Below are 27,856 nucleotides of genomic sequence, written 5' to 3'. Positions count from 1 at the left end.
GGCGACAAAAGCAGGAGAGGATATATGAGATAATCAATATTGGACTTAAAGGTTACTAGAAAATACGCTCATTTTTCTCGATGTGGGTTCAATGTGAAACGTGGGATCTGTTTTCAGTGCCTCTGTAGTATCTTGTACTAATTATATGTGTAAATGAGTGCATTTCCTTCTGCCGTGTATGCTATTTGAGTATATATATATATATGTCATTACTCTCCACTCACACTGTTCATCAGCTCCCATGCCGAGGCATGTTGTGGCAATAGCTCAACAAATAAATGCCACTTAATATACCAACATGAAGATTCCTGTCCCTCTTACGTAATAAAAAAACACTATCTGTGTCCTGATATAAAACCACAATGATTTCACAGCGCTCATATGCTTTAAGAACAGGACGAAAACAAAGCCATGAATCATTGACAGCAGATCAGTAACAGAAGATGAATCCTGTTTGCTCACTGAATCCAAAGGGAAGCCAGAAAAAAAACACCTTTCCCTTCCAGTTTTTCCCAGCAGTCAGCACTGCGGCGCTCTTTGATGATAAGGCTAATTAACGTGGCAATTAACTAAGCGCCTCGTTGCTGACGAGGTCAGATGGACTGAGACGTTCTCTTTTTGCTCCTGCACATACGCGCCTGTGAGGTGGTGTCATCATGGAGGGAGTAGTCGGGTGTGATCGTGTGCTGTCGACTAGGGCGTCTCTCTGAAATATAAACATCAAAGGAAAAAGGACACAATTATGTATATGTACATAGAGAGATTCATGGCGTCATTGACCTCCGCGTGGTGTTCTTGGCAACGTGAGGCCTCGCCGTACCTTTTTCCCCCTCGAGCCGTCTCTTCAAAGACCTCTCTTTGCCGCGCGTGTCGCGTTTACATTAACGGCCCACGCCGCCCCCCAAAAGCATGGCACTCTATTCAGTGGTCTGTAGGTGTGCTTGAGGAAGAAAATACCATACGCCTTCCCAGCTTCTATATGGAGCTGATCAATTCTATGGATCTGTACATTAGTGAGTGCGATTAATTATGCATCCCACGAATTCAGGACATTTATACGGTAAAATCTCAGGAGTAAGCAAACGCTCTGCCAGCAACAACGCCTGGACGAGGGGGGAGCGTGAGGAGTGGCTGGGCCTCGTCTGGTGGGCCTCGCCTTTGTGTGGTGGCCAAGCTTTCTTGCTTCATTCGTCTCCGCTGTCAGCTGTAAAATGAAAGATTAGAGAAAACGCTGTAGCACCTTTCTAATCAAGCTTGTGTTAACTATCTAATCAACCACTCGCCAACCAATTAAATCCTATAATTGCCCTACTTAAGAGATATAAGTAATTGAATTAGCATGGGTTGACTCCTACGTATGAGTGACAGAGGAGGTGCAACAATGAGATGCATGGCCCTTTAATTTACCTACGAATCACCCACAAGCCATCGGTATTTATGGTCTGTCAGGAGAATTAAAGGTTAAGACCTGACAAGCTCAAAAATACACACAACACCCACAACCACGCGCACTAGCCAGTATTTTTGATTGTGTGTGGAAACTAGAGACGTCATATGTGTGTGCGCATTTGCATGATGGTTGAATAGCACGACTCTGGCATTGAGAAAGATGTTTGTTTTCATTTGTTCCAAATATCTTATTATAATTAAAGACAGAAAGGCTGTTGAAGTTACATCTTCAACGGCGAGCCCGCCGGCACATGCGTTTAGAAGCATATTAGCATCACCGGCCTAAGAAATGATATTTATCCATGTAGTCATTACTCTTCATGTGAGGTGTGTATTAGTAATGGCTCCATTCCACCTCATGTCATATCAAGTGATGGTTCTCATCTTATCAGAGCGGTCTGCTCCTAATCAGCAAATCCCCACTAAATCTTTATATGAATATACAGCCAGCAAAGCACGAGGCTCTTCTGTTCCAAACGGGGAGGTGACTCAAGCACACACACACGCACACACACACACACACAGGATCACTCAGGCTATTTCAAATCCTTGGCCATCTAATTCCTGTCTCATTGGGATAGCTGCTCTTTATATATAAGTATAAGTATAAGGTATAAGAAAAAAGGTTTGGATTAAACAGTTGGATTTGCCGTATTATGTATTTGTACAAAGTATTATAAAAGTAAACACAAAGCTGAAGTGAACCACATCTGCAATGTTTTGAGTGTGCTTGAATTAAAGTGTTGCACTTTACAGCACTGCCCTTCCACGTGGCCGTTACAACCCAGCTGGTAGGGACACTCGATGGGGGGTTGGGAGAGGATGAATATATCCAAAACACATTTTAGTAATGACAATCATTTAAAAACATTTCAGACTTTTGCTTCCAAGACATTTGAGGCTTAGAGGCTTCCTCTTGTGAGAAATAGTTTAGAAAGACAGAATGAAATAATTGTTAAAGATCACAGTTGGCCATTTTATAACACCTTACTTGTAATGAATCCTCACGAGTGTCTATTGTCTTCTCGATATTGCGATCCAGACATTTTGACAACTTCTGCTCAACAGACACAGACAAAATATCAAACAGGAATTTTGTGTATTTACATTACATCACAGGTCATTTAGCAGACGCTTTTATCCAAAGCGACTTACATTACACTTTAAACCCATGGTTTTTCACATTTTTGCCCGGGGAGCAATTAGGGGTTAGGTGTCTTGCTCAGGGACACTTCGCCATGGAACATGGGGCAGCCTGGACTCGAACCACCAACCTTGTGCTTCCCAGCACACCTTCTCTAGCCCCTGCGCTACAACGACCCTGTTTAACATAAGGTTTCAATCCAGGTGTAATATGAGTTGTTTATTTTTGTGCTTGGTCTCGTGAGTCAGGTGATGAGTGGTAAGGTTAGCACCATCATGCTATTGGGGAATTGTTTACAAGAAACATGAGGGAAGAACAGCAATAATGGTAGTTAGGGAACCTAAACAGTGCTACAAGCAGGTTGTCAAAATCCAAGTTATTACTCTCCGCATGTTTTGGACATAATATGTCCTTTAGAAACCAAATGACGTCATATTATCCATTGGCGTCCACAACAACCGACGCAAGCGTTTTTGTTGATTTGCGTCATTTGCCAGTTTCTTCGAAAATTCAGCCACCTAAACGACGTAGTTCATTATAGGAAACGGTCATCGTGGTTAAAGGTAACAAAGGCCGACCGACAGTTAGAAACAAGGAACAAACAGCAATCGTCTGTCAGTGTCGGGAACCTTACACACTTTTATGGGATTCAGTTCTGCAAAGTGATCAACGACTTATTGCACAAGCAATTCATTTAGTTTTTCTTAATCTCTAATAAAACTTTCTTTGTCGCGCACACACTTACCCGTTATCCTCCACGTCGCTGCATTTTCATTGTACGGGTATATCAGGAATCAGGAACATTTATTGCCAAAATATGTTAGAATACATGGAATTTGACATGGCGGTTGGTGCACAACAATGGACAGTAAAACAATGAGGCTACGCACGACAAGACAAATAACAAGAAAAAGGACATTGACATGGTCCAGACAGTGAGCGTGTTTTGGAACTTGCAGAAGCCCCACCGTCACATACAGCAGCTCCTCCACATTCCAGCGCACAGCTCGGGGGGTAACGGGCTGAACTTCTACTCGCTGTTGAAACGTCGTGGCTGGTTTCCGGGCATGTAGCCACATTCTTTGAGGCATTAACATGTTTGCTCTGTTTTCATGCAGTACTCCCTGTTTGTAGCTCCTCTAAAACACACGCACTTTATCAGCAATCAAGAAGCACACTTTATTACCTTTAACAGTAACGTTTTCACAAACGTCACAATGACAAACCTGACGAGAAGACGTTTTGAAGGCTGTGTTTTTCCCGTTCGATCGGTTGATCAACATGTTGTGTGAATGTGGATTATCTTGGCTCAGGGTTTATGTTTTATCAACACAATATTGTACTGTGTTATTGTTGTGGGCTTGAGGTGGACCATCACCTATTCAGTCACCCAGCTGCAAAGCTTGCATGACATTAGCAAACAGTTTTAGCCAGCAGTGTTTGCATAAAGCTGTTGCAGAAAGTCCAATTATTTTTACAGATGTTGCACACAAATGTTACATTTTTGGAAAATATCTCACACATGCACGACACACACTTCACAAGGAGAAAGTCGTCCTCTCAGGCCTCGAACAAACGGCTGACATGACAATAGAAGGTCACCTTGCTCTGCGGGAAGAAGGTGTTGAGAAGCACTCAAACTTCTGTTTGTCAGTGTGCCAGGAGGCTGAGCGTTCCCGGTTTGGGGACAGAACGTTACGCAGCTGAAGGCGGGTTTAATTTGGACTGCTTAGCACCTCGCGTTCCCCCCGGGCTGCCGAAACAGTTTGGAGAACGCGCGCTGAAGCGTTTGCCACACGCACACACAGAGGAAGATTAAACTTGGAGCAACACAGTGTTCCTCACTCATAGACATGGAAAGTGTCTGCCCCCCCCCCCAAAAAAAAACTTTGTAGAGGTCCCTATGAACTCAGTGACACGTTCACTGAGCATAACTCTCATCGCACAAATGTCCTTTATTTTTCCTCAAGAATTCTGTTTACGCAACCTGTGACGCTACCACTGTGTACACACATGCATGAGTAGCCAAAGTCACACACACACACACACACACACACACACACGCTTTTATACTACAATTCATAGCCATGTGCTTTGCAAAGCAGAGTAGAGTGATAACACACACGGCCTTATCCGTAACCATGACAACCCTCTGAAATCACTGTGAGCCCTCTGACGCCCGTTCCGAATCGGCAAAGTGCCGTGAATTTGGCTTGGATAGAAACAGAAGCCTGCTGCTGCGGGGAAACTGTGAGATAGCAGGGCCTCTGACAATGTCGAAATCCAGAGAGATTGCGGGTGCATTTTCTGTTTTGATGACCTTGGATTGGGTCGCTTTGTACGTCACTGAGCGCCCATTCAAAGCTAAAAATAACAGTTGCCCTGGACAACTAAAGTTGATGTATAAAATACAGACTAACCTGCAGAACACGCAATCATAAATAAGCTGTGGTGCTAAGAGGACTGCGGTATCAGCTGGGGGCCAACGGATGCTCATAGTGGCCATTGTGTGGACCTGAAATAGTGTTCTTTATTTGAGTAAGCCATAACAAGAGACCATCACCCCCCCCCCAACCCCCCCACCGATTGCCGTCCTCTCCAGACTCAAAGGTCAGCTGGAGAGCACCATAAAGAGGGGTAGAGCGTGGTCCTTGAGTTCCTCTAAAGTTCAATCAGATTCAGCAGAGTACTACCGCTCCCCCTCTCTCCCCCTCTCCCCCGTTCTCCATGTGGCTGTCTGTGTGCGAAAGAGCAGGGCAGCCAAAGATATTGAGATTTTAAGATTGTGTTTATTAAGCAGAGGGGGGTTGGAGGGGGCGGTGGATACAATGATCCTCAAACAGACTGACCCTAGGGTGAAAACAACAGGAAGGAAGTCACATGACCCATTTAAGTGTCACGTTGAGCACAGGGTCACTGGGGCAGAGGGACACAGACAGACAGAGAAAGGGAGCAGAGGGATGAAGGGAGTGGGATCTGTTCTTTTCACTCTTGTTTTTCCCAGTCGGTCTGACGCAGGTGTCTGGAGACCTGCTTGGCGCCTTTCCAGGTGTGGATTACAACATCAAGACCACTACAGGGGAAAACAAGCAGCGGGGTGAGACCCACTGAGGAGCGAGTGAAAACGACGGACCGACACAGAAAAAGAAAAAAGCGAACCTGCTTTCTGCTTTTGAATAACTCCTTGTATGTTGTTGTTGCCTCTAATCAAATAGCAGTATTTGTTTCCAAGATAAACAGCATCATAAATAAGTATCAATAAGTGTGTGTGTGTGTGTGTGTGTGTGTGGTCAAGCACGCAGAAGAAGGAGGTTGGTAAAGCCATTGGGCTGCACGGTGAAGAAGAGGGGGAGATGCGTCCAGCTCGCTTTCTTTCTACCTCTTTCACGAGAGATGTCCAGGTCAAGAGGCAGAATAAACAGTGGTCATTAATGACACAAGTTATCGCTCCCTCAAGTCCTCGCTGAGTGGTCGTGTGATATTGGGTCATATAAAAGTGGTCTGTAACAACTGCTGCTTTATAGCTGGGTTGTTAAACTTTGGCCTTTTTGATGTTGTGTGTGTGAGATCCCCCACAATTGGACCAGTGGCTCATCTTTGTGTGTCAGAGCTGCTTTCAGGAAGATATTAAAGATCAGGCTTTGTGTTATTCTTTATTTTTGCCCCCCTGCCGATCAACAATACAAGTCAATCATCGTTCCTACTGGAAAATCCTGAAATAAATAATAAAATACTTCTCAGAAAAGGCCATGTAATTTCCTGTCGAGACAATATAAAACCATGCGTATGCCCCACACGTACACGGGTCTTCATAAGAACAGAATGTTCTGTGAGAAGGTATGCATACTTCAAACTAGATGAAAAGTCTACTTTTCTAACGCCAGTCCACGGTGCTCAGAAAGGATGGAGATGCAAAAATAAGTTACACTCAAGTAATGAACCTTTTTTTTTTTTGAAAGTGATATTGTTGGGGGCAGGATGTGGAGGTCAAAAGGCTCTCTGCCCGTGGATCCACCAAGGTCAAAACTCTCCATTAAAACTGGCCTGACCTTCAACCCTCTGTCACAGGGACTTGGTCTCCGTAGTCTATCACTCCTCTTATCAGCTCCCGATGATAATTATTGTGTGTGCAGCCAAATATGTGCACGTGTTTCTCTGACTTCGTGTGCCATTGTCCAGTGTGTGTGTTTGCACAGCAAGAACCGAGAGGTCAGGTCGCCCAAACAAGGTCATGATGGATCTGGGGATTTTCCTGTGACCTGAAGTGCACGAGAGGAACGACACAAGTTGGACCGAGCGTCATCGGGCAGGAGAGGACAACGGCCCCGATAGGAACACACGCTGTATGTGCTGACGGGCTGCACTGCTGGAGACGTGAGCTGATCCGAGGGTGTCCGCCACAAGTGTCTATTTTTCTTTTCTCGTCACATGTATTTCAAGTAGCGGCGTTGGGTGGAGTCCGTGCGGTTTATTGTTGGGGTAAGCTCGTCCAGGCCGCCATTACCACAGAGAAAAACAGAAAAACACACATTCACGTAGACTTGTGTAAACACAAACACATCCCTCTAACTGTCTCTTTCTCTTATGCACATTTGCCAAGTTCTGCCCCCCCCCCCACCTCCTCTTTCCCGGCACAGCTTTGTTCCAGCGAGCAAGTGGATTTAAAAACAAATGACGTGCTTGGCCGTTTATTATGTTCCGGACTGTTTTTCCTCAGGCTGGAATGCGGACAGGAATGTGTTGTTGCTCTGCTGGGGCTCGGAGGGAGAAAAACCTATCAGGCTTTCAGGCTTTCGGGCTTTCATGCTCAGGGGAAAGAAGAAAGAAAGACGGGCGAGAGAGCCCAGTGTAGCAGGGATCCAAAGAGAAGAAGTAGGGGGGAGGGGGGGATGTAAAAGAGAAAGGAAAGCAGCCACAAGTAGTTGTAGAAAAACAGCTTGTTGCTGTTAAGGGTAAACCGGGGGGGTTCTCTGGTGTGGTTGAAGCGGTGGAGAGCGGAGTTTTTTACTGGCCTACTCTCCCTCCGTCTCTGCTTTTCATTACAGCTGTTGTGGTGCTCTGTGCTCAGGCCTCTGATGCTCTTCTGCTCCGTCAGGCTCTCTTCCAGACAGTTGTTGCTCGAAGGCTCGTGCACTGCAGGGAGGATGAGTAAATGCAGGAAGTTTAAACCCTCCTCACTTTCCTACCCCTGCACACCTGGTCGTTCCCTGTGTGGAATGGGGGTGGGAATGTTGGCTTGTCAGTTACGGCAGGCTGCAGGAACTGATCCGTTGTGGCGTTAAATAGGTCTGGAGGAAGGAAACGTGAGACGCTGTTCGTTCATCCATCACACACTTTGGTTGAAGCATACTGACGTATTTCTAGTCCTCCGTGTCAAGTCCGTGGTTGTGAGACAACGGTTGTCCAGTCCTGTCGACGCTCGCCTGCACTCTTTAGCCGCCCATTCAGCCTATTAAAAAGTGAGAAACGGTATTTAATTGTGAAACATTGATTCATCAAGGAGGTTTTTTTATTTGGTATTTGGTCTAATCAATGTAATCAGGTCTGGCTTGTTGGTTTTGTTCACCTATTCGCAATGACTTGGGTTATTCCATCTCGTGCATAATGCATACAGGCAGTAAGTTACTTGGTCCTATTTTATATATAAATAGATTAATACCACAAAGTGCAACAAACTGCCAGGGAAGGCAGACAAATTGTTGTTATTTGTCGTTAAAAGATCAGAGAAACATGCCACATCGTCTGTCTCATGTGACAGCATCAGGGTAAAGGGAGGTAACTGTGGACACATATAGTTCTGTTTTTCATTACGCGACATGTGTCCTCCGAGATTGCGATTTCAAATTGTGTGCTCGATGTTCAAACAGCAAAAATAGGTTCATGTTGAACATTGTGTATTTCTGCGGGATACTATTATACTTTCCATGATTATATGGTCCATGTAAATTAAACAAGTGTACAGGACATCTAGCTACATCTAAAAAAAACACTTAATTATAGAGCCCATTTATGCATCTGTACAGAATATGGGAACTGAGTTTGATGTTATCTGAAAATAAGAGTGCATACATGAGGGAGCAACGATGAATTAGCAAAGAAACAAGTGGCTGTATGTGTCATCCGTCACCACAGGCACGAGGGGACCTCGATTGGTCCCAGCAGGGAGGGGCTGGTGAGCCATGAGGTCTCGTGCCCCCCCGTTGAGGACAGGGCTAAACGAGAATGGGTGGATCAGCGAGAGACGCCAGAGAACAGGAGCCGGGAGAGGACAGGACGAGGGGAAGAGGGGATGAGCGATGGGCGGACGGCCTTTCTTTTGATCCATCAATGAGTGACGCTCCATTCAATCTGTTGACTGAGACCACCTGGGGGGGCTGGGGGAGGCTGCGTGTTTGTTTATTAGCGCCGGGGGGAGGGGTATCGCTCGCCTATGTGCGGCTGTCAGCCGCACAGCCCTCCACATTAGGGTGATTGAAGGAAACTGATGGCCCACTTCCAGACGGTGTCAATGTCTTTGGAGCGCTCAGTAAACCTGCTGTGAGATCTCCGGGATGGAGAACAGCTTTCATTACGCTGATACAGGAGAAGCCAAACAACACATATTTGGTCAATCCAATTTTGTTAATGTTGCCAATGAACATTGTAATGATGTGGTGGTCCCCAGATGAGCCCCCCCCCTCACAACGTAAGCTCTGCTCTCTGCTGCACTTATCCTGTTTGTCACTTGCTTGTGTGTTTCTGTGGGTGACCCTCTCACACAGACACACGCTTAAACACACACATGACCTCACGCGGGGGTCAATTTGCAAGCTAAATATGTATTTTCTTACCAGAGGTGTTATAACTCTAAATGTAAATGTGAACATACATGCAGAGCATTTTCCTTCGGCTCTCGTTCTACGCATTGGTCTCAAATATGGAAACATTTGAAAAACGAACGAGTCATTCATCGGTGATTCTACGGGTGTAGGAACCGCGTGTCCTTGCTCTTTGCTCTGCGTCATACGAAAGCGGCGAGATAAGACAAGAGCCTTGAGCTATTACCATTATCAGAGATTAGGAAAATGGAGATAGAGGCAACACAAACGGAACCATGCAACAACAGGTCATCGATGACAAATACATTTTAAGAACAAGTGGGGTAAAGAAAGAAGTGTACGGAGAGATTACACAGATGTACAGCAGTACCAATAGGTCGCATTAACATTAATTCTACGTCTATTGGTCTCAAAATAAATCTTTCTGGGATTTTCTTGAATATAAGGGACAAATTAAAGTCTCTGAGATGGGAATTTAAAAGTTCCACTATTCTCGCGAACACAATACTAATAGTTGTTCTCCCTTAAAAATCATGCTCTTTGAGGTTGTGACACTTTGCACGGGTAATATTCCAAACTGTTAGAGGTACAAGAATCTGACAACAGCAACAAACAGCCCATTGCCTGGTGGGCTCATGAACAAGTACGTTGTCCCCCCCCCCCATTTCATAAAAGAATAAAGACAAATTAGTGATGAAAGATGTTGATGCGTATATTCCTTCAGAAAGGATTCACACAGAACACTGGCACATTAGTGCAAAGTAACCAAATGAGTTTGAATGAGATTGACTGATTTTTATTTATTCATCAGATGCTCCAGATAGGACACCTGTTCCAAATGGATGATTCAATTAATATATACAACCAGGGTAATGGATTTTCCTTTCCAGTGAGTATGACACGCGTTACATCTGAGGTTTGAGTTTGATCGGCAAACGAAACGCACAAATGCAGCTCATTAACACTCATGGGACTGCGTACTCAGGAGTTTACACAGTTGTAATCCTTACATCATACACTCTGCAGGGCTACTGTTTTCTAAATATGAGCTCGGGGAACGTTGTTTGTCATATTCTTCTGCTGCTCACAGTCACGTTCGACGAGGCCGAGCAGCGGCGCAGTAAAGCGACAAAGCTGTTGAAACACTAGTATGATGAATAGCTCTACCTGTGCTTGAAGAAACATGTTTCCCAGCGGTGTAATGAGGACACACCCTAAACTGACCCGCAGCTGGGAACACACAAGCTGACGCACCTGCTATGTATGAGTCACGTTACAGTGGGCGGGGCCAGCAGAGAGCATGAGCTCATCGCCTCGGTTCCTTTACATTTCCCCATCTCCTACCTGCCCTCCCCCCAGGGGGTGCGTAGGTAAGAGACCCCAGTCCCCAAGCTCCCTCTGACCTCTCTTACCCTCCTGCTTCTGCCTCTTCACCACTGACTTGTTCCCTCGTGCGTTGGTCCTGCAGGTGACTTATGTGGCGGCCGCCTCTCTATCATCAGCAACAGGAAGGGGTGTGTGAGACAGTGTGAGGAGGATTTTTGTTCAGGTAAAAAGGGGCGGGGCAGTGTGTCTAAGTGTGTGTGTGTGTGTGTGTTTACGTGTGTTTGCGTGCATGTGCACGTGTTGGAAGGGATTACAGCAGCAGCAGTCAGCGTGAGAAACAAGAGATGCACAAGAAGCGTGAGAACATTATACCTGGAAAACAACCGGGGGTGTCTGCTGAACAGGCTGACCAAACACTCATTCACCGGCTATTTACAAGGACAAACACACTCTAGTTCATGCTAGTGCACAACATGCACTCCCATAAAACACATGAAGAACAATACTTACTGAAGTGTCTTTTGCTTTCAGGGTCCTGGTAGGAAAGCTAAAGAGACGCTCCGCTTTTAACTATTAGTTAAACATGAAACTTTGATTAAGCATGATGTTGGAAAACATCCGCCTGAACCCCACCGTCCATTCTGTCTACTTCATGAATAAAATACATCTTGATATAGACAGGCTTAGCTCATGTATGTACAATATATTTATTTTGTTATTGACAGTATACAAAAGGTGTTTTGGTTAGTTGTACTGTATGTGTGTCTGTGTGTGCGTGTGAGTGAATTTGAAATCGAAGGAACGTTACTGCATTATCGCATTTCACTGGAAAGAGGAAGTTAACTTACTTGTTTACCAAACCTCTTCTGGTCGATTATGCAGAACTGAAAGGATGACACAAGCGTGCTCCGGTGTGCGTGTGTGCGTGTGTGCGTGTGTGTGCGTGTGTGTGTTTGAGGGAGAGAGTGAGCGATAAGATGGTGATAGCGACCCCACCATGCCGTAAACGCGTACATGCAGGAGGCACTATTCGAATAGCTACACACAGTTAAAGAGAGACCGGCGATACACCCCAGAACACACACACAGCAGACAAGAGTCACATACGGAAGGTGTGTCATGCCCCACCCCCCCTTGAGCCCCTCTTCCATTCTCCACTAAGCAGAATACATTAAAAAATGATGAAAAGGATCCCGTGTGCCAAAGTGTTTGTATTCCTCCTTGTTAGATCTGGAGGAAATATCGGGGGATGAATGTAGATCAATCTGCTGGGGACCAGACCACATCTTCAGCGAGCCGGAGGAAAAACAATTGTTTGGCCTGTGATGAGATAAAGGAAATCATTCTACTCTTTTTGCCCTTTTTGTGTTGTCACCTGTGTGTCCAGTTTGTCAACTTAAATATTGGAAAATAATTCAAACATTTCATGGTGTCTCTCTGCTTTTGTTAATTAGTCTCTTATGTCTGATTTAAATTGTAGCATTGCGATACCAGACATGTCGCTCAATTCACGTGGTACCGTTGCATCCGAGCTTTTATTGCTCCCATCTCAAAGTGTAGCATGCAATAAAACTACGAGACTGCATTCATCAAGCGGCATCGAGGGCAAGGTTTCGCCTCATGGACATTACGATGTGCATGTTGTTTTTAAGGAAAAATACACATAGCTTTGTGTATGTTATGTGTTTCTGTTCAAAGTAACCTTGTTTGAGAGAAATGATGTTGCACATCAGCCGAGGCCGATCGCACAAACCAATTAAAGACTGTTGTTGTAGGGGACATGCACAAATCCTTTCAAAAGCACACAAACACACACACACACACAGCTACACACACGCACTACATTAGTGGCCGTGTCCCAGACAGCTTTCCGGAAACATGCCATTTCCTGTGGAGCTACTGCAGGTCTCTGTCCATAAGGCTGATGACTCCCTGGGGCTACTGGCCACTTTACGCTCATATGGACCAATCCGCTGTTGCATGGCCGAGCTCCCCGCCTGACAAACACGCCCCCCCCACACACACACACGCACACACGCACATGTCACAGGCATACACAAGCACTCACACACACACTAGCTGGCTGGCTGGGTGAGTTTGCATTATCTTACTGTAATAGTGATTTGCATGGTGCATAAGGGCATCTCATCTTCTCTTTGACTCTTTCAGAGTAATGCAAGTATTGTGATTGGTTCTTTCCCCTGTTCAGTCTTTGATAGTGAGCAGTGAAGGATGGAGGTGACAGACAGAGAGACTAATGGCCTGCAGCTTACTCACTATCCCTTCTTTACAATTTAACGAGATAATTAGAACCTTTAATCAAACTTCAGAAGCAAGACAGAGAACAGGAGCAATGAAGAAACCAGTGAGGGATGAAATTTGGTTTACGGAGAATATGTCATACTTTGCTCTCATCAGCTTCCTTTTGCGTATGCTACAGAGACAACTGTGTCCACCGGGCTCCCACTCAGCTCTTCCTCTTGCAGTTAACCTGCACTTTTCTTTACAACCTGTCCCTTCTTTGTGTTCCTGTCCATCTCTCCTGCACACATACTTAAGAACAAACCACTCATGCCCCCCCACCCAGCACATGCAACCTAAAAGCCAGCCCGACCACCCATGCAAACATGGACCCCTCGCCAGACAATTAGAACAATTTCTTAGCATCAATTGCCATTTTAATTAGTAAGGCTGTGAGAGAGAATAATCTGACATCATATGTGCGAGGGTGCAGAAATCATAACCCTATAACTCTATCATTTTCTCCCTCCCAGGTCCAGGGGCTGTTTCAACACGCCGGTGTAATTGCTGTGGCTGGGGGTGGGGACTGCGACCGGGAGTGAAGCACAGAAAAACAATAACAATGCTAATGCTGGAGGCAACGCTAGGCTAGGCCGACACCCAGTTTCTCTTGCTCAATAGGGAGCAGGGCTTTAAAAACAAGGAGGGACATGGGAAATGAAAGAGCAATCTAGACACATCCTCCCTTTCCCAATATGAGTTTTCTTAATGAAAGAGACAGAAAGCTGAATTGAAACATCTGCTCCGGCGAGGGCCTGTTGTAATATTGTATTGTAAAGATGAAAAGCGAAGGCGTGTTTGTGATGTGGAGGAGAGAGAGACTGGAGAACGGAAACACAGAGGCAAATGGCTTTCTTAAATAACATCATTATTTATTGCATGTGTCTATAAAGAATCAATACAATCTAAAGCAATGAACTAAGTTGAAATCAGCATCTCTTAGTAGCATCACAATATGCAAGATATGAAGTATTCACAATGAAAGACACAGCAAGAGAAATCCATATTGTAACCTTTAGATGCGGAATAAAACCGTGAAACATTATCCAAATGCAAAAACACTGCTCAAAACACCAAGAGGCTTGATTAGCAAAAAATCAAATTTGGAGAAAGAAATTCACAAATTTAAAGGTTTAACAAACATTATTAACAGTATTTATACATTTGGTACATCTTGTAAACTAATTTTTCAAAAGTGTAAATATTGCATATATGCCATTTGTGTTGTACCTAAGTAACAAAAATTAATTTTGTGAAGTATTGATTTCTCTTTAAATCTTTTTTTTCAGAATTACAGCATTAGAAAATGTCTCCGTAGTGGCATCGTTTTCACAAGACAATCTCTTGTTTAAAAAAAATCTAAGCCAAACCATACTGGTTAGCCTATAACTTAATTAGTGTTTTGTATCATAAAATGCACTCAAACACATACTATGTACAGTACAAACAACATAAGTTATTTAACTTAACATTTCTCAAAGTTTCTAAGCGTTTGTTTAGATGCAATTTATCGGTCGCTATTTACAGTATGTTGCAACAGTTAAGTACCAGTGAATTCAAAAGAAGAAAGAGAGGCTTGTGTCTGCGTCTTAGTTTCGCTTCAGTACCGTTGCGCGTTTCGTGGTTATTCTTGCAGTTACTGGGTTTTTTTGTCGGGTCGTGTGTTCCCAAGCCCGGAACACAGCACGTATTACATTCAATGTGTCTTGTGTTACAATCTGGAAAGTTTGTAAGTGCAAGACCATGCATTAGCACTGGCGCGTCTCTCTCTCTCAGCCCAAAGTGGTTTCAAGCCATCGAGCGTCCGACCGCGTCATGCATTGCCCAGCAACGTCTGCATCTCACAGCCAACCGCGAGAGCTCCGCGATGAGGCATCAGGTGAGAAAACTTAAGATTCTGAGCTGTCAAGTTACTTTGTACAAATAACTCCTAACATTCATGTCCTCCGTCCCTTTTCCTGACAGGTCATAACTTCCTGCAAGGTATGTGGTTTGTGCAGGATATCACAGGTGAACAGTGGCTTTGTACGTAAAGTGTATAAAGGTGCCGAGACTTGGGCTCAGACAGGCCACAGATCTGGTGGTCAGGTCCAGTTGGACCTGGTTCATGCTGCACTGTGTGTGTGTGTGTGTCTCACTTCACCTGCATTCATGAGTTATGCAATGCAATGTCGGGTACCCGTCTAAAGTCCTCTGGGTATTAGGCTAGCGCACGCATCCTCTTTTTCAGGCATATTAATAAATATATTACTCTGGATCTTTAATACATAATCCTGTCATAAATGATGGGGAGAGAAAGAACTTAATCTCAGAGAGGTCGTCTCTCCTTCGGCTCTGGTGAACATTCAGTCTACAAAACGATCGGTTCACACTTTGATATACTGCGTGTTTATAGGTCCAAACTTAAAAGGGACCATCAGATTGGGGCTGATGGCTTGAGTAAGGCTTTGGATTGGTGATTCAAAAAAAAAAAAAAAAAACCATTCACCTCTTAAAATAAATAAATATTTCATATATAATTGGTACCAACCTGGGTTTTGCTGAGGTAGTTTTTTTTTTTCTTCTTTTTTTTTTAGCAAAATGTTAACTTTTATCTTTAAATGTTCATAAATGCCGGTTCTTTTGCAGTACAATCTGTATACAAATTCTCACACACACACACTTCATTAAATGCATACATACACGATAAATAAATAAATATATGTAATCTGTATGCATGAAAGGTTTTTTGCGTGTATGTGTGTGCACACTTTCCTCTGCAAGCGTGGTTCACAGATTTTCAGGTGAGTGGATCTGACCACAAAAGACCAGTTGAAAGTGTAAGAATGATAATAATAATAATAATAATTAAAATAACATTAAACCGCAGAATGATTTTGCAGGCCTATGCACAGAGATAAATAGTTAAGTATCTGTGGTTAGAGGTAATAGTCTTTAAGTTCTTGCTATTTGTTAAGTAATCTAGTACAACTCCAGAATTAGCGTCTGAATGTTTTGGTTCCGAGAAAAGCGTAGGGAAGATTTGGAGCCAGGGGCATAGGTCAAGTGTCCGTGTTTCCATGGGGATGGCCGTCCTCGGGACCCTCAAAGCTGGCAAAGAGGTCAAAGGGCATCGACTGCAGCGTATGGTCCAGCTGTCGCTGTGGCAACATCATCCCTCGGCTGCAGTGAAATCCTCCGTTCGCAGGAGGAAGAGGGAAGAGGAGGGGAGCCTTCATTCTGAAAGAAGAGGGAGGAGGAAAAAAAAAACACAAGTGAGTTTCTTGTCATGTGATTTACAGACCTGAAGTTTAATCTAACTGAAAGAGATTTGTTGGTCAATACTCCCATCTGAAACTTGATTTAAGTGTGTGCACATACAGTTTATGTGATTTATTACGGAGCAGTAGAAGGGAAGGGAGGGGGGGGGGGGTTCAAATGGATACCCCCACTCTGTTACCAAGTAAGGAAAAAGTGCTCTCCCAGCAGCTTGCGTGTGTGTGTGTGTGTGTGTGTGTGTGTGTGTGTGTGTGTGTGTGTGTGTGTGTGTGTGTATATTGCTCAGCTGGTAGTCACTGAAGTGGCAGGTGCTTTCATGGCGAGGGGAAAAACAGAGTGGCATTTAGCGCGAAGCAGCTGACACGGGACGGTCTCCAATGACAGCGAAAGACACGGCAACAGTCCCACGCGGCGACAAACATTCACACAGGTATTCTCGATCGCACACCTAGTAAAGTTAAATAAACTACAGAATGCCAGGTCCACTCCCAGGCACGGCACAGCTGTGTGCTTTCTCATACCATAAACCCCGCGTCTTCACAGTGTCCCATTTCTCCCAGTGGAAAGCGGGGCCGACCCTTGCCCCGGTGTGCTTGTTTGTGAGGTTTCATTTGCATGCAGAGCTGGCAAATGAGAGCGGAAGTCTTGGCTGACACAAACACACACACACACACAAACACACAAACACGCGCTGTATTTCTTCCCTGATTCTCCGTCTCCTCTCCCTCCTCCCTAACCCAGCTACGAACAAGAGCTGTTTGCACAAAGCTGGATGTCATGGTCATTTTCTAAAACAGGCCTTTCATTCAGACTCAACTACCCCTCCATAAACGTACGCGCACACACACACACACACACACACACACACACACACACACACACACACACACACACACACACACACACACACACACACACACACACACACACATCTGTTTTCTGTCTTTGGCCTATAAATATACGTCAAAAGGCTGATGTCAATACTTTACAGACACTTGACGCAACACTTGCAAATGTCCAAAACATCACGTAGTGGGGGGGATGGGGGGGAGGGAGGGTCTTGGAATAGGCTGTTGTTTTTTCACACATCCTCAGGGATGTGTGGCATGCAAAACTATGCAACCAGATCATTTAGAAAAATGTAAAACAGTTCAAATAGATTATCCTCCTGAGGCCACCTGTGCTGGCTTAACTGTGTCTCGCTATTGAAACAGGAGAAAATAGAAAAAACACCGGGGCTGCACGTTGTGGAAAAAACCACAGCAACAGAATAAACCTGACAGAGGAGACTGGGAATGCAGTGAGGTCATGGGACCACCGGTCCATAATAATCTGTGTGCGTGTGTTTCTGAGGGGGCTGCGCCAGGCATTGGCCGACACTTGGGTGAGAATTAGTGCGATGTGCCGGGAAGGAGAAATGAATCACTGCTGGCTGAGACGTGTGAGCAGCTGTAGCCATGTACAGATCAGCATTGTCATTATTATTGTATGAACAAGCAATAGTGCAACTAGACAATGTGCCGTATGGGGACAGACCGACCACACACACACACACACACACACACACACACACACACACACAGCTATTCAAACACATGGCCATTGGAGAAAAGGGTGGGCGGGCAGAGAGATTTGGGGGTGGGATTGACAGAAGGGAGCTTTGGTCCAGCGGGGGAAATGAACCCAATGGCTTCTACCCCTCCTCTCTTTTTGGAGCACATGCACACACCACTCGGCCCCTCCCTGTGCCTGCTGTCCCAACGCGCGCGCACACACACACGCACACACATCATTATTTATTTAGATCTAACAGGCTAAATTTAGCCATGCTCCATTGAGGATTAGGACACACACACACACACACACTTCTCTGACTGTATTTCTGAAAAGCAACAACGGCAGAGGATTCTCAGCTGAGCGGTAACGCTAGAAAATGAGTTTCCGCGAGCAACGTAAACAGATGTTACGAGCAGGCTTCCTCGCTCAGATGTGCTCGCTTTACATTCCTTCCCCGCCGCCTCCTCCCTGATCTACAGCGGTGCTCCTCCGAACCGACACTGACTCGTCACCTCTGACCTCCCACACCGCTGCCTGAACCAACAAAACAAAAACAAGTTAACTCTGTTATCCTGTTGACTCATTGACACGTGTTCCAGATAATCTCATTTTTTCCCTCAGAATAAAATGCTAAAGAAGGAAGGGTTGCAACCGCCTACCAGCTATTTGATCATTTTCTATTTGGTCCACAACGAGTGTGCAAATTGTGAAATAAACAACAGTGAGTCAAAGCTGTTGAATCAAAATGTTTTGTCCGACCGAAAGGGAAGAACTCGTCATTCAATCGCTGCACTCATGTCACACACATAATCTCTCTATCGTCTTCCTTCTCAGGACAAAGCAAGTTACTCAACTACGTATAATCCTGAAGGGAACGTAACCTTTATTTACTCCAAGCTTAATCGGGCATATAAATTGTTGACTTTTCATCCCGCCCTATTTTACTCAGAGAGTTATGTACCAGAAGGCCCGGCGCCCTGTGTTTGTTTGTGTGTACCTGTAGGGGAGAGGGTTACAAAACCAGTGGGGAGGAAGACGGAATGTTCCTGAAAGCCAAATAATCAAAGTAATTGACGGAAGCGTTTCTCCGGTTCCCCCTTGCGATAAAATATTCTGCCGGGGGGGGGGGGTCGGTCGGTCGGGGGATTTGGCTTCTTGAAAGTGGTCGGCCACACCCCCACCTTCTCCCTGTTGTTGTTGTGGCAGATGGTGGCCACTCATTAGAGTATTGTCACTCTCTTCTGCAGAGCCTGATAACCAGTGAGGACTGCTTGGCAGGGCAGGTGCAAAAGCCCTGACCCCCCCCCCCCCCCCCCCCCCAAACTCCCTCTGCCATCTGCTGATGGCTGCGTACACGACAGGAAGACGCACAGACAAAGTGGGCATTACTGTGTGTGTGTGTGTGTGTTTGGGTGATGGTGAGACAGTCTGAGCCCACAAATGAAAGGCGTGGAGAGCGTGAGTCCGTCTGCACCGTTTAGCCAGAGAGAGAGACACATTAGATAGACAAGGACCAAAGTGTGGGGGGGGGGTGGAATGGCATAAAGCAACAATCACGGAGGAAAGAGAAGAAGTGGACAGATCGACTAAAACAAAGGGAGGTGCGATGAGGAGAGAATGGAAGAAGGAAAAGAAAAGGTGGTGTGTGGATTTGCCTCCCGGCCCCCCCATTGCAACACACACAGACACGCACAGTAGCACACAGCGCCAGTTCAAAGGTCAAGTAACTGACATTGCCAACAGGGCCAGAAGGCGTGCACCCCTCCGCCCCCCCCCCCCATGACGTCACTGCCAAGAGCCAAACAACGACAGTTGAACCGCTCGGCTCACGGCGCCATATGAAAACCCTGGCAGGTCATTTGACTCCCTAATGCTCCCATTTCCTGTTCCTGTAACGTCCGTGCACTGCAACAATAGTTCAGCCGGTGATGAGCAGAGAATGCGGCGCAGCCTTTCATCTGGTAGTGAACAGTCACGCCCGCTTTATCCTCTCACACACACAAGCAACACAAGCGTGTTTGCGTTTTGATGCGAGTATCAATGACACGTCCCTGATCAGTAATTTACGCGAATGCAGTAGCAAAGTTCAACCCTCACTGGAATGATCTTTATCTCTTTCTGCGTTTCCTTTCTTCCTTTCCTTCTTACTCCTCCCCCTCACTGACGGCTCAATTCTCTACTTTTGTTGTACATGAAAAAAAACAACAACAAGTAATGCATCTTTCACCATCGTTCCTGCCCTGCTCTTGTAACCTCAGTGGAGAGAGAAATGCAGTATTTGAGCCCTTTTACTGGATCCATTGAAGTCCAATACATGCGTGTGCCAGATGCCGGTCATATGTGTTTAAACGCGACTGTCGCCGTGACTTTAGTCCTTGTGGCTCATGGTTGATGACTCGTATGCTATTTCATACAGACCAAGATGTCTCCTACATCTGAGTCTGTAATAAATAGTGACTGACGAGAGCAGGCTTAATATACTCACAAGGACACTGTCCACTAATTTACACCACAATAACACGAGTGAGTGGCCCCTTTCTTTGGAAAACAAATTCTTCAGGGTGTCTGTGAAGTGGCTGAGAGTAAAAAAAAAGAAAGAAAGATTCTTCTAAACCCCCCCACACCCGTCCTCTCAGAGTCCATCCCACCAGGTTAGAAAAACAAGGGTGCATTCACCTCTCCCGGCAACCTTTGCACACGGCCCGCATTCCAGCCCTGAAACCCAGAACCTGACAACTGATAAACAACTGACTCACTTGTTTTTCTGGGGAACACGATGACTTGCACCGAACCCCCCCGGCCTCCTCCTCCAGCCCCCCGCTGGCTGCACTCAGAGAGCCAGCAGAGCCGGAGGAGACAAAGAAGGGACGACTAGGTTGTGAAGCCGCAAACGGCAATTAAACTCTTGTATTTCATCACCGGGGGGAAAATGGCCGACAAAAATGGTGTGAAAGGCAATATTTTCATGGCAACGTTTCCCCTCCCAACAAAACACCCTAAAAAGGATTTCACGGCTCATTCACATGCACACCGGCCTTATAAAAGCTGCAACTCGGTTGCGAAAGGAAGAGGCAGAGACGCAGAGACGCAGCCTCAGCTGCTCCCACGTGCGCATCACGTGCAGCGCGCATGCGTCACCGGATCACACCGGAGGTTTTTCAAAATACTGACGTGGAATAAAACTGCGTCACTGAGGGGGGGGGGGGGAGACTAGAGCGGACCATTCACGGGAAGACACAGCAGCAGCAGCGATTACATCCGGCCACAACTTTTCAAAATAAAACGTTACAAAATAAAATCCACCCAAGGCAAATAACCCACTGAATTGGAAAGACGGAGGCGGTTTTCCTTGAAGAAGATCAGCTTTTATTTGGAGGGAAACATTCTTGTTTGTGCATGTGCTCTAATAGCTCGGCAGTTTCACAAGGATCAGGGAGCATGTGAACCGCGTGGAACGACCGTCAGATTCACCAATGCGTCATGGGTGTGACGGGGAGGCGACTAATCCTGTCTTAACATCGCAGCCTACACCCAACAGCAAGGTTCACAACAACTTTGCTCCCCCAGGCTCCGGGAACTTTTCGGACTCATGCTGTTCTAACACACACATGTGTGTAGCCCGCCCGCTGATAATGTTAAACAAACATAGCTGTCATGTTGTTAGCCATGCCATTAGTGGTCACTTTGACTAATAACTAACCAGAGTGAGTGGTTTCAATCCATAACCAGTCAAACACTAAATGAAACTGTAGAAACATGAATAAATAAAGCTGATGTTGGTCTTTAAAGAAATACCCATTATACTCAACTTTGAATGAAAGTATGCTCAGCAGCGCTGCTTAGCAACGAGTAGCCTTTCTCTGCAGAGCACAGTGGCCCTGAGGCGGATCTCTATCCTACTCCTAAGCCCTGACACCACTCCCTTCATGAATGAAAGTCTACTGCATGAATGAATTTTTCTGGCACACGGAAAACACTCACCTTTCACAGCAGTGGCCGTCTCCTTGAATCCCATGCTGGCGTAGGGGATGGTGTTGAAGCCATTCAGGCCCCCCTTGCAGCCACAGGCTGTCGTCTTGAACGTCAGGAGTCCATCACAGCCCCCTAACCGGCATCCTCCGAGGTTTCCCTCCATCAAATTTAAGGCAATGTAGTTCAGTCCATTTTGATAACCGGCTGACATCTCCCTGCACATGGGGCTGTTGCTGCCGTAGTCCTCGTCGGACCCCTCGGAGCTGCAGACAGCGTGGGATACATTCTCCACGGAGGCAGAGCTGTGCCGCTTAGTGTCGTGAGCGAAGGACGGGCACACCGGGGTGACGGTGGTGGTGGAGGAGAAGGTCTCAGAGCTGTGCCGCCGACGCCCCTGAGGGTCAGCCCGGATCACTTTGGCCCCTCTGTGTGGATCGACGAGGGTGACGGATAGCGACGGACCCCCCAGGAGAAAGGAGTCCACTTGCGAAGGGGGACCCCCGTTGACAATGCTGCTCTCGAGGCTGAGTCTCTTGACACCGGCGGCCAGGCTGGTGGGGAGGGGAGCATCTTCAGTGCTGCGGACAGCAGGTAGAGGCGCAGTTGCCAGAGGCAGTGGACTGAAAGTCATCTCGGTGTAGTCATCCTTGACTGGAGCAGGCTGACGCACCAGGCTCACCTGCTGTTGATATTCCTCCACCATCCCCCTCTCCTCTGCCTGCCTCTCTGGGCTTTTTTGCTCCTCTACTTGGGCGTTCACCAGACTAGGACAAGCCAAGACTTCGGGCGTTTGGTTCAAGCGCCTCTCAGTGGGAGAACCCCTGTGCAGCTGTGAGTCAAGGTGACCCGGGGAGCCGACGTCAATATTAGCATAGTCTGAGAGTGCAAGCGATCCCTCCTCTGCACACATTGAACTCACAGAGCTTGCCGACACTGTGGATGCAAGCAGGTCGTGAGCAGCACTACTATAGTCAATGTTTATGTACTCCCCAGGGCTGCGTGGCTCTGAGGGAAGCGGGTGTTCGCTCATACACGGTAGTGTTCTGAGGGATTCCAGAGCCAAGCGGGTGGGGCGGCGCAACCGACTGTGGTGCACCACACCTCCATCTACCCGAGCAGCTCTGAGAGGAGACGGGGCAGAGGAATGGTTGCTCGGTACCACCGGTGATCTGCTGGCCACAGAGTCTCCCGGAGTGACAGGACAGTAGTTGGACTCCTCCTCGATCCGCTGTCCCTGTAAACACATCAACACATACTGGTCTTTGTCTGTGGACCCATTGCGCTGCAACTGGCCTTTGAGTGAACGCGGCAGAGAGCTGTAAGAATAAGGCTGTTTGTGATGTTGCTGGGGGTGGGGATCTCCCCCTGGAGAACTAAGGATGTAGTCCGGGGGTGTGAGGGGGTCAACAGGTGACATGTTCAGGTACTCTCCGTTAGTGAGCTTTCCATCGGTGCTCTCCACCGACATCTTGGTTCCGCAAAGCATCCGCATATAGCCACTGTCCTCCAGAGAGACACTCCCGGGGGAGTCCGTGTGTGGGGTCAGGCCCGCTGACGAGTGCGAGCGGGGGTTTATGATCTGCTTTGGCGCGGAGACGCACATGGGGCTCATCGGCATATACGGGTCATGCCTGGACCACGGGGACTGCGCCGCCACACCCGGCATCATGGGCATATAGCCGCTGTCACCTCGGGGACCGCCAGCGCTGATCTGAACGTCCCTGATATCCTCAGGATGGACGCCTTTGGGGGAGCTAGTGTGACATCTTCGGGAAGCCTGGCTTCCACTGTTGTAAGTGGCCCTCATTAGAGTATACTCATCCAGAGAGGCGGACGATACTTGGGGGGGGCCTCTCTGCTGGCGGGGGGTAGTGAGGGAGTATGTTCGCTTTCGGTGAGCCTTGTCCAGCTCCGCTAGCCGGCGGTAACCATTCTGCCGCTCCATCACCATGTAGCCCTCGAGCTCACTGCCGTCCCGGGAGGGGGGGGTGTCAGCTTTGAGGGACTCGGGAGTGTTGCTGCGTAAGGTGAGCAGCAATCTCGGGTCCCGTGCGTCTGCCGGGCTCGAGCCATACTCCTCACTTGATATGAAACCTGCATCACTGGGGGAGCCGGAGAAGGAGGCCGTGCAGCTGGAGGGGCGAGGGGCACCGCTGTCCGGGCAGGAGGACACATTCCCCAAGCCGTTGGAGGCTATGGGCGGGGTGGGCGATCGGGGCATGGACATGGACTTGCTGTGCTGGAGGGAGGAAGATTCAAACGTCCGACAAGGGCGCATGGAAATCGTGTGGGATCTGGTCAGGAGGGTCCTGCGGACCCCCGGGCTCAGAGGGCTGCCGGTCACCGACATGGGGCGCGCCATGGTGCCATCGCCCTCGCTGGCCGTGCGTATTCGACACGAGGAGAATTTGCTCACAGGGGAGGTCATGGCCGCGATGTCGGTGCGCGACCGCCGGGGGAGCCCAGTCTGGCTAGGGGGCGGGTGGTGGTTCAGGTGCCTCCGTGTGGGAACCGAGATGGGGTTGGTGCCGGACGACTGGCTTTTGCTGCGCGGGCGGAATTCCGACAGCTCCTTCATGGCTTTCATCGCCTCCAGGATAGTTTCGTGGATGTTTTGCGCCACCACGGAGTCGTCGGCCTGCATCCAAAACTCCCCCGGGCCCGTGGTCGCGGAACGCCCGACCTCGATGAAGAAAAAACTGTCAGAATGACCGCACCTGCGGATGTTCATCAGCTGCAAAACGACGGAGGCGACCTCGGAGTTGAGCTTGACGAAGCTGATGGTGCGGCTCGAGAGGCAGAGCCGGTACACGCCGGTCAGGTTCCGGCTCTGCCCCAAGCCTTTGGACTTCAGGTTCACTTGCCACATCTCCTTGTAGGCGGCGGAGAGCGGCGCGATCACGCCGCAGCTCGCCTCGTCGAAGCCGACCAGCGAGGACGCGGAGTTGGACGCCGCCGACCCGTCGTACACTTTCCCCTCGGCCATGGAGTCCGTCAGCACCCGGTGCCAGCTCTCCTGCTCCGGCTCGCTCTCCGCCGCCACGGCGAAGTACTCGTCCTTGGTGTAGAGCGCGATCAGATATTTGTGTTTGGCGTCGGCTCTCTTGTTGATGTTCAGGCAGCAGTCCAGAGGAATAACCCTCTTGGCGGCCGACTTGTTTTTCCATTTCTTCTCGCTCTCGTAGTACTCCAGTCGGGCGGGCAGACCGTCGCTCGGCTCCCTGAGGACGAAAAAGCGCTTGTGTCCGTGCTTCTGCTTCTTGAGATATCCGCACTTCTTGATTTTCTGGCTCGCGTTCGCGTTACCGGGCGACAGCGGCGGATCTCCCGCGTTTGGCGGACTCGCCATTCTCTGCGCGGGTCGCTGATCGGAGACGCGGCGCTTCTCCTCTACTCGAGTTGCCGAAAAAGAAGCGACGCGCTTTAAAAAAAAATAATAATAATAATAAAATCTTTATTCTAATCCTCTGTATTTCCAGAGCCGGTTGCGCCGTGCGTTCGTCTCGTCCCACAGCTGAGCAATAAATAACACATGTCTGCTAGCACCCGGAGCGAGGAGGGGAAACAACATGTGACGATCTACAAATCCAATCCTGTTGTAAAAGAAAGAAAAAAAAAGCAACGGGAAGGAGGAGAGAAACTACACACATCGCCAGTGGGCGGTGCGCGCTCGGCTCATTGGGCTCATTGGTGGAAACGTGGTGAACGCTGGAGTGAGAGGGGCGGAGGAGACCCCCCCCCCCCCCCCCCACCGCCGCCGCGCTGCCCCCTTCCGACGCGTTTGAGCGCAGTCTTTATTTATAGCAGCTGGTCCTGTGATCCAGCATTTGACTACTGTGATTTTTCTAAATATGCCAAACGAAATATTCCCGTTCCCCCTGCGTCACTGGATTACGGCATATTACAAAACGGAATAAGTAGTAATGAGTACCTATTATATGCACACAGTACAAGGAATATGTGTTTATTATGTTTATTATGCGTAATGTATGACAATCCGTGTCCTTTTTTTCGGAACCAAGGTGAACATAGTTCTTGTTTTATTCCCCTTTAGTTTATCATTGTTCTTCCACAACCGTGTGTCCATATTTAACGATGTCCGTAGAGGGAGCACTTCCTGTCCTCCTCCCCCGGTAAACAAGCATCGCCTGGTCGGGACTGCGGCTCCGTGGACGGACTGAAACGTTGACGGTGCGTCGCTTGTGGGACTACGACCACCAGCTAGACACGCTGCACGGAGCCGACGTAACGCGGGGGGATTTATTGCGTAACGCAGTCAACCACTTCTTTCACACTTGTTTCCGTGGAGCTGCGTGAAATGCAGTTGCTGTCCGCTTTGAGGTGACGGCGCGTGGCAGAATCTACACCGCGCAACGCTGAAGGTACAAGAAAAAGACCTCCCCCTATCAGTGAAACCGAGTAATGACCCACATATGGTTATGTAAAAAAAAAAAAAGACAACAACAAAAAAAAACCATGATGACGCAAAAATATTCTCCTGATCTTCGTGCGTCAACGTGCGTAATGATGCGGGAGCCAGTGGGAACCGCGGTGCGGTGGGGATGGGAGCGTGTACGTGACAGCCAATAACCTTCTACTTCCTGAGCGGAATGAGGTCACATCTTCCTGCCCAACACTGAGAAAAGTGACTGAAGGCCTTTAGAGTGTCCTGACTCGCAGACAGTAAATGAGATTTAAGTAATTCATCTGGGATTAATCGACAAGCACATTATAATCAGTCGTATCACAGCCCTGCCACGTATTAATCCATGCATGTCCCGCTATAATAACAACTATAATGACGCCCGACACACACACACACACACCCCACTTTATATCCCCGTTTTCCTTCAGATCCGACAGTGCTGGCTCAGCATCAGACCGCCCTGTTCCCAGCAGCAAGGTCGATCACAGGAGCCCGTGCGGGTCAATTATGCTACCTGAAGCAATGATTTGACTTCTAGCAGCATGAGGAAGGAATCAAATAAGGCGAAATAACCTCTTCTGCCCCGTCCCTCAAATAACCTTTCTCCTTCGGATTGGATCGGTGATAAGTAGATTTTCAGCTCTTTTCAGTTGTTTTTTCTTTTCACAACTTGAGCTGCTTTACCTTTGCCTTTCCCAGCGTGCTATGAAGGCATATTGATATAAATAGATGGAACACTGTCTGCCTAAACCTCCTAGGCTCAGATATCTCCCTGTAGGATGCACAGGGTTCCCTCTCTGTTGGGATTAGGTTTCCCACATGAGGGTGGGTTTGAAATTGGAACTTTCATACCCTCTGCTGCAGAATGACTGCAATGAGAATGTGGTGCTTTATTTAAGATTTACATCACTATCTACAGTTGCTGTAACCCTTATTTAGGTCAAAACTGACCTGTCAGTGTGGGACACATTTGAAGCATAAGAAATGCAGATCAGCTGTCTATAAAATACCAATAAGGTAGACCATTGTCCCATAAACTTTGCTGCTTGCAAACTGCATGGGTCTGGGATGCGTCCTTGCCCTTTTCTCTGGTAACTACATGAATATTCATCCCCTTCCAATTGACACAGCACGCTGCATTAATTTACAAGTTAATTAAACGACCAGCTGAACCTAATTTACAATGTTTTAAACGGGCCCTCTCATCGTCTCCTGGTTTAAATCCATTACGTCTTTACAGGTTTCTTTATTTAGGGAAAGAATGGGGTGTTACTTTATGGGTGCATTCTCTCAAAACAGATTGGTTCTTGATTATTTTCTTCTCTAGTGCCACGTAGGCTATTGCTACAATTTAAAATGTGAGAAAACAATCAAATAAGATAAACAAAGTGGGAAATGTTGTATATATGTAAATTGTAGCCCGTGGCTGTGAAGCCCTAATCGCATTCAGGCTCTTAAGGCCGGCGGTCACAAGTACATTAGGTCTCACTCAGACTCTGCACTGTCACTGTTTGCCACGATTAGTCCAATAAGCTTTCATGAAGCAGATTAGAAAAGCCGATTTGAAGCGATAAGATTTAGGATGAGGAGTAAAGATTAGACTCA

At 47.4% G+C, this 27,856-nt stretch overlaps 1 protein-coding gene and 1 long non-coding RNA gene across 2 annotated transcripts; both read right to left on the bottom strand.

Moving 5' to 3' along the window:
• Positions 1–6,233: 6,233 nt before the first annotated feature.
• Positions 6,234–10,927, bottom strand: LOC144388742 (uncharacterized). Its single transcript, XR_013452967.1, has 2 exons — positions 10,824–10,927; positions 6,234–8,042 (listed from the first exon to the last, which is right to left on the bottom strand). It is a non-coding gene; the product is annotated as an uncharacterized LOC144388742 (long non-coding RNA).
• A 2,962-nt stretch (positions 10,928–13,889) lies between these two features.
• Positions 13,890–26,262, bottom strand: irs2b (insulin receptor substrate 2b). Its single transcript, XM_040201501.2, has 2 exons — positions 21,835–26,262; positions 13,890–16,257 (listed from the first exon to the last, which is right to left on the bottom strand). Exons 1-2 carry the CDS (start codon positions 25,172–25,174, stop codon positions 16,253–16,255), a joined length of 3,345 nt encoding a protein of 1,114 aa, XP_040057435.2. The 5' UTR covers positions 25,175–26,262; the 3' UTR covers positions 13,890–16,252.
• Positions 26,263–27,856: the final 1,594 nt, after the last annotated feature.

The sequence above is a fragment of the Gasterosteus aculeatus genome, chromosome 16, assembly GCF_964276395.1.
Source record: "Gasterosteus aculeatus chromosome 16, fGasAcu3.hap1.1, whole genome shotgun sequence".
Classification (NCBI taxonomy): Eukaryota; Metazoa; Chordata; class Actinopteri; order Perciformes; family Gasterosteidae; genus Gasterosteus; species Gasterosteus aculeatus.
Note: the sequence above shows the minus strand (reverse complement) of the source record. Positions and strands in the feature narration are given on the sequence as shown.

What these genes read in the sequence shown, in the direction of transcription:
- irs2b (XM_040201501.2), bottom strand. Translation starts at nt 25,174, where the DNA reads ATGGCGAGTCCGCCAAACGCGGGAGATCCGCCGCTGTCGCCCGGTAAC.